Source organism: Carlito syrichta, unplaced genomic scaffold (genome assembly GCF_000164805.1).
Source record: "Carlito syrichta isolate Samal-C Ts95f unplaced genomic scaffold, Tarsius_syrichta-2.0.1 Scaffold315469, whole genome shotgun sequence".
In the NCBI taxonomy this organism is placed as follows: domain Eukaryota; kingdom Metazoa; phylum Chordata; class Mammalia; order Primates; family Tarsiidae; genus Carlito; species Carlito syrichta.
The window spans coordinates 566,839-578,153 of record NW_007259565.1 but is presented as its reverse complement, the minus strand read 5'-3'; the positions used below and the strand labels follow the sequence as shown (position 1 = coordinate 578,153).

The following is an 11,315-nucleotide window of genomic DNA, read 5'->3' as shown; positions in this document are numbered from 1 at the left end:
AACATCCAATGTAATACTATAAGAAAATGACTGACGGTACTGGGAAACCATGGGGGGGGGATGGGATTAACAGTCGCAAATATGTGTCTGGGGATGGGGAAACAACTCTTATCAACAGGGTGCCTGAATGAAACGTAATTGTACACCTAACCCTTAATTGTACCCCACAAAATCACAATAAAAAATATTGATTAAAAAAAAAAAAACGACATGAGCTTGACCTTATTATTAAAATGAGACTTGGTGGTTGCACAAAAATTATAGACATGACAGTGTGTGTAATTTAATTGTAATATACAAACATAAGAGAAATTAAAATGATCTGAGATAATCATTACTCAGAGACTATCACTAAGTAAATTTGAGTAAATTTACTGCCAGGCGTGTGTGTGTGTGTGTGTGTTTGTGTGTGTGTTTGTCTGTCTAAATATAGCTACTTAAAACATAAAGTACACTGTATCTCTGCTTGTAATCTGATTCTAACTTACAATATGAATGTGCCTGTTAACATTTCCCTAGCCGATGTGATTTTAGCACAGTTGTGGTGAACAGTTCCATGCACCTTGACAGTGTTCCACATGACATACAAGCAAGGCCATGTTTCTGCTCTGCTTTCTCCAGAGCTGCAAGGGTCACCTAGACACACACAGGAAGATACAACTTAGAAATATAGGGGAGTTAATACAGCAGCCCTTAACCAAGGGGCATGGGAGTTCGTGGAAAATGCTCCAGCATTTTGTCATCATTCTGTTGAGATGATGACAGAATATGTGTTACACAGCAGCATGCAGCAGGACCTCCCAGTGAAACTGAAATGCAGTTGCCTGCAGCAGTCACCAGCTCATTCCTGAAAACCATGTTGGATTTTCTCCCTCATTAATATCACTTTCTCCAAAGCAGTCTGCATCCAAAGCAGTCTTCATCTCAGGGTCTGCTTCCAAACAATCCCAAACTTATTGAACATTTCAACCCCATATTATTGAACAATCAGATTATTTCAATTTTGCATCATTAGAAAAATAATTGCAATGGATATCCATGTATAAATGCCTTTACGTATGGGTCTAATTATTTATTTATTTTTAACAGTAAATGCTGGGTCAAGGATTTTAGAAACTCTTGATATATGTTACCAAATTATCCTTTAGAAAGACTTGTCCAGTTTGCAGAGTGTTGATTTTCCTATAAGCATATGTGACTTTGGGTATTAAACTTTTATTTATTTATTGAATTTTATTTACTTGTATTTTATTTAGAAACTGTCGTGTTCTTAAATAAGATTAGCACATAAGTTATCTTACTCTCATTCTCCTTGTTTGTTCTTGTAATGGGTTTATACTGGCTGCATACAAAGGTAACCAAATAAGCTTGGAAAATATAAAACCCAAACACTAATAGTGAGTAATTTTAGGTAGACTTCAAATCAAATGGTAATAAAATGTTGAACCACAGTAACATGTAAGATGGAATGGAGGTGTTGGAATCCAAGTGTATCAAGGGAAGAGGGTTACCTTTAGACTTCAAGTCAAGTGAGCATGCTAAAATATTAAGAATAAGTGTTAAAGATAGAAAAAGTATAACTCTTGAATCAATAGAAGTGAAAAGGAGGGAATACAATCAGTTTAGTTTTTTCTTTAACCATTCATTGTCTGATAATCTTGAACCTAATCCTCCTGCTGACTGTTAGGCCAATTTTCACACATGATATCTTTCTGTATTTTTTTTTGGAAGACGACTTCATACTCACTGGGACTGATTGAGAGACTCTCATGTGACTGCATTGAGGTCTGGTTCTCCAGAGAAGTTTGGTGTTTGCTAGTGCAAAGGAGTGGGAGGATTGTGGGGTTATTACAAATTCAGGACCTCAGTTTGTATCAGTTTCTTTTCCTGGGGGTTCTCAGACTTGACAGGTAGTCTAGCTCAAATCCTAACCTTGTGTGATGTATAGATGTATAGGCTTAGAGTCATGATTTGTTATGAGAGTCTTTTTAACTTGTTTATCTTCTAATCTGGAGCCAAAACCCCAGACTCTCTTGTTCTCCCCAGGGCAAATTCCATTTTTTTTTTTTCCTATTCTACCCATTTACTTAAAAGGAGATTTTTTTTTTTAAATAATCAATATTTTTTATTATGATATTGTGGGGTACAGTTAAGGGTTAGGTATACAAATATGCTTCATTCAGGCACCCTTGTTGATAAGAGGTGTCTCCCCGTCCCCAGACAGATACTTACTACCATTAATCCCATCTCCCTTCCCCTCCCCCCCATAGTTTCCCACCACTGTCAGTCATTTTCTTATGGTAATACGATGGATAATCAAGGTCCACTATATGAGTGAGAACATGTGATAAATATTTACCAGACGCTTAGATAAAAAAAATTCTGTCTAGGCCAGGCTTGATGGCTCAGCCTGTAATCCCAGCATTTTGGGAGGCCGAGGCGAGTGAATTGCCTGAGCCCATAGGTTCGAAATCCACCCAGGCAACTTGGCGAGACCTTGTCTCTACGATAAATCAAAAATTAGCTGGGCGTGGTAACACATGCCTGTCGTTCCAGCTACTTGGAAGACTGAGGCGGAAGAATTGCCAGAGCAGCAAGTCAAGGCTGCGGTGGCTGGAAGTGTGCCACTGCACTCCAGTCTGGGCGACAGAGTGAGACTCCAACTCAAAAAAAAAAAAAAAAAGAAAAGGAAGTCTGTCTAGTTTAATCTGTAATTTTTGCATGTGCTTTTTGGTCACATTTATTTTTGTTTAGTGTGTTGCCTGTTTATACCTTCTTCCCATTTTTCTCATTGGATATTTAAATGTTATAATCATTTTTATGAGCTGAGCTCTTTGCATATTAGAGATATTAATCTTTTGTCATGTGTTATAAATTGTTTCCCTGAATTGTCTTTTGACAAATTCTACATTGGCTTGTACATCTCTCTTCCCTGTATTGACATTTGTGTGATATTCTCACCATTTCCCCCTTCCACTAGGTCTTTCCACCTCATTTTCTTTTATCATCTTCTCTTTCCTGTATCTGGTTCCCTTGTCCCTAATTCCTGTGCTAAGCATGAAATTGATAGGTCTCCTCTGCTTTGCAGTGATTCTCACCAGGTGTAGAAGAGAGTCCACATCAAAACTGATGGGAGAGCTGGCTCTTCAAGCTCCATGCTCCCCAGACTCTTGAGAACCATGGCACAGTGTGCCATTGTGACTGTCTAATATGCATGGGGCCCCTGAGCTGAACAAAGGTAGAGAAGGTTGAGGATCATTGGCTGAAAGTTTTAAGAAAGCCTGGAAATGCCACTCAAGTTTTCCTTCTCTTTGTTTCTATGATAAAAACTTCCTGTGACCTCAGGGGCCTATCTCTAGAAAACTCCTTCTACCTATGTACGCTTGATATGCAGATTACTTTCTAAACTGGTTGCAGGATGTGCTGAAGTCACATGCTAGCCCAGGTCTTGAAGACGAGCATTCTTTTAAAAGCCTCATCAGTATGAAAGGCTACTGTCTTTATCCAGTAATGCCAGGGGTCAAGTCCAAATTACATCTCCATATCTTGAAAGCTTTCAAGGCTAATGCAGATACACAGGCCTCTGGGGAGGGTTTACTTCTCTGCTTTGTGAATTTTGAGTCACGTGTCTACTGGCCTGGGAAGGGAGGAAGGATGCCTCTTGTATTCTGGGGGGCGCTCTAGGCTGTTCACCACTGGCCAGCAGCTTCTGGAGGCTGAGGGACTTCTGGCTTTATTCTTTTTACCCCAAACACAATTTATGTATATATTTTTAAACTCCTGAAACAGGAAATATTTCTTTGCATTCTTATTTTACAATGTGTGTTCTATTAAAATGGCAGATTATCTCAAATTGATTTGATGTATATTAATTTATTGAAATTACATAGTTGATTGTTTCTCAAAAGGATCTTCCATGTTTATATAGTAACATTAATATAGATATTGAGCATGTTAAAATACACATGAATAGGGCACTAAGCAAAGATATTGAGAGGCAACCACTGTTTAGAATTGGATCTCAACTTCCCCAAACCAAGTTAGAAAAGAAACAGTAGGCAACATAATTCTTATTTGGCAAGAAGAAACAAGCTAAACGTTCATAGAAGAGAAGTATTTTCCCCCATTGAACTACATTTTAAAGGCAAAAATACCATGTGGAACTTATACATTGGAATTAGGATGAATAAATTCATTGCAGGCATAGAAACATTTTTCTTATATTTGTTCCTTACAATAAGTCCTCAGTATAAGCAAAAAGTATAAGGTTTAAGTAAAACTCAGGTGAGTGTTTCTTTCAGAGTAGTTTTAGTGAAAGTATATTCAAAGTAGTTCAGGGATCTAGCTTTCTGGTATTTTAAAATATAATCCAAGGATCTATATATTTAGGACTTAGACTGTGTAGGGAACAGATGTCTCTTAGACTATAATCCTTAACTTAGTTGTAACCCCTGAGCTTTGGGAAAGTTTGGTGGGAGTTTTAATGGAAATAGCAAAAGATGAAATTTGCCTCTAAGATGCTGACTTCAGGTAAAGACCCACACACCTCTCACATCTGTGATATGTCAACAAAATATCTTTAATATTTTATATGATTCATGTTCTTTTGTTAAATCAAAATAGTTATTAATTTAAAGAAACTACTATTCAGTTGTAGGTATCTACTGATTCTTAGAGAAGAAAGTATGTATATTTATATTTAACCATTTAATACTTGCCTGGATAATCAGGTATCTTTTTCTCTGCTCTTTGCTTCAGAATCATTTTAGGCTTGCACTAAACATGAGTATTCCAGATGGTAAAATGATTAGGCCTGACCTATTTTTGTGACTTCTGCTCACAATGAAATCTCTATAGTACAGCTGATAGAAGAAGTACATTGCTAAAAGAGCAGGCTTACTAACACTTAAAAAGACTTCTCTACCTACCTATTTTGTTTTTAAAAATTGCAGAAAAAAATAGCACTCAAGTCTTCTGTGTATGGTCAAAATGCAAGTGAAGGCTATAAGAGAGATCTCCAGCAGTGCTTCTGTCCTCCATTCTGGTGCTGGTACCGGGTTTGCTTAGGGTAAGAAGTGCCACAGATACCTCCCCTGGGACTGTGTTATTGATGGATGTGCTTGCTACTGAGTTGTGCCCCATGTGGTATGTCTGGGAGCAGCTGTACATAATATAATGAAAAATCCCATTATACATTGTGGTTTAGATCGTGAGTGTCAGAGGTAATTTCCACTATGATATAACCTATCTTAGTCTTATTCAGATGTTTTATACATCTTCTTAAATTGAAGTTAACTGATGTGTAATGTAATAGCTATTAAGCCCCATTTATGAGGAGTTGTCTTATGATGCTATGTTAGTCAGCTTGGGCTGCTGTAACAAAAGACCACATACTTAGTGTCTTAAGACAGTGATTTCTTTCTCATGGTTTTGGACCCTGGAAATTCCATATGAGGGTCCAGCAAGGAGCCTCATTTTACCTTAATTACCTTCTACAGACCCTATCTCCAAATATAGTCATGTTAGGGATTAGGCCTTCAACATATGAATCTTGGGAAAATACAGTTCAGTCCATAGCTGATATAAAAAACAAAAACAAAATTGTTGGCACAGTTTCTGTTGACCAAGAAAAAAAATCAGGAAGTAAGCCTATGGGGTTTTGTGGTGATTGATAACCATGGGGCTTTTTAGGATGTGTAGTTACCCATCTGGATATATGGATTGTTCTGTAGATTATAGGAGTTGGAGATCTTTTCTAGCCCTAAAATTCAGTGTTTTAAGGTAATAACCCATTTGGGGGAATCTATTCCAAATAAAAGATGTTTTGTTTTGTTTTGATTGCTCATTCTTTGTTACCCAGAGTATCTAGGGGAAGGTGTAATAGACACACCTGACTGACCTGGGTTTAATTTCTACCTTTTCTACTTATCAGCTAGGTAACCTTCAATTAATTACTGTGTCTCTCTGAGATTGTCTACAAGACAATTAATGCTCACTTTGACTTGCATATATCAGTGAGAATATAGCTATGCTACTGCATATGCTACTAAAACATACTAGCTTCGTTATGAGAAATGATAGAAATTTATTTATCTCATATGTGCAATTCAGAGGTAAGCTGACCAGGGCTGGTAGGAGGCCTTGGACACCAGCCTTCACAGAAGCTTCCATTTCGGAACCAGAGGTGACTGTTCAAATTTTCATTATCTCCCTCTCATGGAAAAGGCAAAAGAATGAGAAGAACTTGTTCTTATTAATTTTTAGGGGCACCATCCTGAAGTGGCACACACAAACTCTGCTTACATTTCTCCCACCATAGTTTAGATGTATGGTGATATCACACAGAGAGACTGGGTAAGAGGTGTCCTCTCTAGTTGTTACTTTATTCACAACAGTTATTCTTCCTCAGATGGTTTTGTAAAGATTAGAAATAATTTATAATTTATCTATACTGAATTGTGAAATACCATAACAAAGTGTTTAGCAAGGTGCTTTGCTCATGGTAAATACCAAAAAGATGTAATCACTCTTTTACTTCCCCCTACCACGTTACTGGTGGTAAGGTGTGGTTCATGGTCTAACAGTTGTCAGCATAACCTAGGATCTTTGGAAATACAGGGTTTCAGTCCCCAGGACAGACCTGCCGAATTACATAAAGAGAAGCCCAGAGCTGACATGTTCTTTGTAAATCTTTTATGGCATTTTACTGGCTGTTAACTTGATCACTTAACAATGGGTTGTGAGAATTAAATGAGATTATATGTATGCAATACTTTAAATCTGTAAAGTGTTTTATAACATTATTTAAGTGTATGTGTATGTGAATCATAAGTTTTGGAATGACAGAATTTGTTTTTAGATTTTCCAACCTTGATAACATTCCTTGATGTTGTAATGTCATGTGAAAAAGGTATTCTATTTCTGGGAAAATTGCTATTCACTGTTGAATTGCTATATACTGTCTGAGGTACAGAGCTTATATTATTATTTAAGGAGATGCTAGGCATACCCCCTAAATTGAGGGTTTTCAGTCTATTTTTAATCACAATTCCTCTATTATGTCTAAATATTTCAGCTTTTTATGTTCTTAATTAAATTGTTACTTCCTTTAATTTTGTGATAGAATATATAGACTTTGACATCAAATGAATATGGAAGTGATTTTTTTTAAGGAAAGATACCTTAAAATATGGGAAAATTTTTATGAGTAGAGAAAGTAGCTAAATGTGAACTTCATCATATCAACGTAAAGAAGTTATGCATCATGTATTAAATTATAAGCAGCCAATCCAGGTTCATACCCCATTGTTGAGCAATAAGAAACTAGGAAAATAACCTGGGAAAGGGATTTGTTCTACCTGTCTCCAGTGTTTTGGGGGTATAACATAAGGTCTTATGAAAATTTACTGTGCATGTGTGCATAGAAGGTATTAATATCGAGTGTTATCACAGCAAGAAGTATATGTGAACGTGTAATGTATGTGAAATAACTAATTATTAAAATGTTTGGCAGAGGTAGGCAATGAGATTGGGTGAAGGTTCAAAAACTACCTATTGGGTAAAGTGTTCACTGTTTGGGGAATGGGGACACCAGAAGCCCACTCCCTACCAGTACTCAGTATGCCCATGTAACAAATATGCAACTGTACCCCTTGAATCTAAAATTAAAAGTTTTAAATAAAAAAAAAAAAGTTTGGCAACAAGCTTGTGAACTGAGCGAGGGCCCTGATAGTTCCGTAAGATTCACGACAGCAGGTGTTCAGGCCTGGGTTCTCGCCCCACGCAGTCAGGAGCCCAGTGAAGTACACACTCATCTGTTTCTGCAGGTCAGTTAGGTATCAGTCATGTGAGGAATGCAGGTCTAAGTGATGCTCATCTGATGCATACAGGGAAAGCCTGGGTTTTAAAAAAGAAGAAGAGCCGTCATCCAAGAAGTTCACAGAGGAAGGGAAGTTCTGAATAATGGATTTTTCTGGGTCCCTGGAAGTCATACTTTTGCTCTCCTGTCTGTCACTGGGAGGGATAACCACAGTGGAAGAGATTCTTGCTACAACTTTAGGGGCAAGCACACCCAAGGCCTATGGACTTGGGGCTGATAAATTCAAAAATATGACTAGGCCTTGCATTTCATTCTGTATTCCTTTTTATTAGCATTCAGCAAATGAATGCTGAACTTTCAACATGGGAGTAGAGGCTGGGGGGATAAACAAATGCATATGATATAATTTTCCTTTAAGGAAAGTTTCAGTTGGTTAAGGAGATAATAAACAGCTTTATCACTGAGAAAGGTAATAACTAACATTTGTACTGTAGTTTAAAATAGATTTTGGTACATTATGCCCACATTTTTAAAACATGCATACATATGGGCACTTAAAAATAAATCGGTCTGTATTTAAAATATATAGGGGAAAAAACAAAATAGACTGTACATCAAAATGTTAATGGTGATTAAAATTTAAGTTATTTTTATTTGTGCTATTTTCTCTATCTTCAATGGACAGGTATTGTTTATAGAACCACAAAAATATACAGTAACATACTAAATGTTTTAAGCTTCCAAAGCATTTTTATACGCACTCTCTCATGTGGGCCTCACAACTATCCTGTGAAGTCAGTAATGAGTATTAACATTCCACATGAGAGAAATGGAGGAGACAGACATACGTTCAACTCAGGCTCTCAGGAAGTTAAATGCAGTCAGCTTACGTGATACAGACAGTGCTGAACAAGTAGCAAATGACAAAACCAGGAACAGAGGAACAAAAATGAATACTGCTTGAATGAAAAGGAAATGTGAAAATTATTGAATATTGAATATTAGAAGAATATTTGGAATATTTGTAGATTTTAGGGCACGTGTGGCTTTTGACTTTGCTCTGGTTCCCTGTACTGAGTCCTGGTTCTGTTTTATCAGACTCAGAGACAGTGGTTATGTTTGAGTTTGGGACCAGTTTGAGTTTGCTTTTCGATTCTGGCATGGCCTAGCTATTTGACTTAGACAGTTAAATAGGCAAATGGGACCTCCATTTGCCTATTTCTAAAATAAGACAAATACTAGTAGCTACTGTAAGGATTAAATGTGTTAATATGTAAAAGAGCATTGAAAAGTGTATGGGACATAAGGAGGACTCAACACATATTAGCTGCCTGAAGCTAGTCATCCTCATTCCTATGGTATAGGGCTGATATGGATGTTGACAGATTAATCATAGGAAAGACACAGATGTATATCAAATGTATATAGATGTATGCCCCAAAGTACTGATAGCTGTAGATGAGGGAGGCAAAAGAATTATGAAGTTAAATATATGAGAAATTTTGTGCTGATATTATTGGATGATTCAGCTGCCTGATTAAATCCATACTAACCCCTCCCTGACTATTACAAATGTTTGGAATCTGTGTATACACTTAGATTTTCTATCTGATTATACTGTGTTGTAAGGTAAGTAATTGTCCTCAAATTAAGAATGGTGATTTTTGTCATGAAAAGACCTTGACCATGGATCAGGGAATGGTGTGTGCTATGAGGGTTAGTTTGAACTGTCCTACTGAAATAAGTAGACTTGTATGTCTCTGAACCCTGGTAAAGGCATGAATGGTGTTGCTTTGTAAACACTGAGTCCAAAAGGTTTCAGGGCAATCTGTACTAATTGTCAGCATTATATATTGACAACAGTGAGAGGGAGGGTTCACCTCTGGTCTCTGAGAGAGCTCTGCAGGACACTGCTGTTGAGGCTGGTTACATAGCAGGAATGTATCTAAGTGATCGAACAAAATATAAAAAATACCAGCCAAGACTCCATCCCAGAAGCATCCTGAAATACTACTGGTTGAATTTAGATCACCCAGATAAAATGTATGGTGTGATATTTACTGCTTTAATATCCTATTGCTAAATTGTTTTAAGTTCTTCAATTCTCACATAGATAAATTATTGACATCCCAAAATGTCGGGGCAGGAGCCTACAGTAAACCTCTTTTCTCCTCTTATCCATGCTGTAAAACATGTAAAATATTGCTTTGTTATTTTTTTCAGACCCCCTGGTTGTGGAATACAAGACACTGCTGGTACAACTACCCCTATCAGGTAGGGAGGCATTATTGTCTGGGTTTTTATACACACAAAGTATCTTCCTGAGGTCAATTCTGTGGTCTCTGGCAGGTCCCAACAGGTTGGGCAACTGTCTTGCTTTTGCCTCATCTTTGCTGATCAATGCTGTACGTAACCTAGCAAAGATGGTAATTTGTGTGTTCTTAGGAAGTTCAGGATCCAAGCCCAATGGCTCTAGCAGATGGAGTAAGTTTGGAAGGTACATTTGCTAGAGAATAGGATTCATCAGTTCAACAGGCTGATAATTCCTGTTCATAGCAGCCAATCTGCTTCTCATCACTGAGGAAGGTCTGAAGACCTGTTGACAGCACAGGCCGGTCTCAACAGCAGGTGGAAAAACTCAGATGTGGGGCTGGAGCATGCATACTGAGTTCAGTCACTTTGTAGCTTGAGAGCAGCCTCTAAATATGAGGGGGAACCCCCCCCAAAAAGCAACAAAATTATATTTTGAAAGGTGGGTCCCTTGTAGTACACTCGGAATGTGTTCTTCTGGATCATATGGTCAAACAAAGTTTTTATCTAAAAGTTTTGGGAAGGTTTTGCCACAATTTGCAGCAGTAACATCCCGAATTGTAGCAAACAGGTGACAGGCTCTTCTATTGTGACAATGTACCTGCCCTCACTGTGCTGAGTGTTCAGCAGTTTTTGACCAAAACAGCCTGATTCCCATGCCCCACCCTCCCTATTCACCTGATCTCGCCCCAGGTGACTTTTTTTGTTTCCTCGGATGAAAAAGTTCTCAAAGGGAAATGTGTTGCTGATGTGGAAGAGGTGAAACAAAAAAATGGCAGAAGCACTAAAAGGCATCAAAACTGACGAGTTCAGAAATGGTTTTGAGCAATGGAAAAAGCATCTCGATAGATGTATTGCATCAGATGGAAAGCACTTTGAAAGTGACTGATGTTTGGACATGTAAGAGTAAACACAATTTTTTTTATAAGTAAATTCCAGTGTTTTGGGGGTCCCCCGTATGTAAATCAAGCACTATTTTCTTGAGTATAGAAAAATGTGCTCATACCATTACATGTGGATAGATTATCCCTGCATCTAAAAAATAAGTATCAATAAGCCGGGCTCAGTGGCTCAGCCTGTAATCCCGCACCTTTGGGAGGCTGAGGTGAGTGGATTGCCTGAGCCCGCAAGTTCGAGACCCGCCTGGGCAGCAAGACCTCATCTCTACAATAAATAAAAAAAAAAT

General features: G+C 37.7%; 1 protein-coding gene across 1 annotated transcript in view; it reads left to right on the top strand.

The window, feature by feature from the left end:
* The first annotated feature begins 9,505 nt into the window (after positions 1 to 9,505).
* CERS6 (ceramide synthase 6) overlaps positions 9,506 to 11,315 on the top strand; it is an 88,155-nt gene continuing 86,345 nt past the window's right edge. The window contains exons 1-2 of the mRNA XM_021706339.1: positions 9,506 to 9,535; positions 10,043 to 10,093. Of these exons, the coding sequence (XP_021562014.1) occupies positions 9,506 to 9,535; positions 10,043 to 10,093 (81 nt within the window). The remainder of the gene's footprint in view (positions 9,536 to 10,042; positions 10,094 to 11,315) is intronic.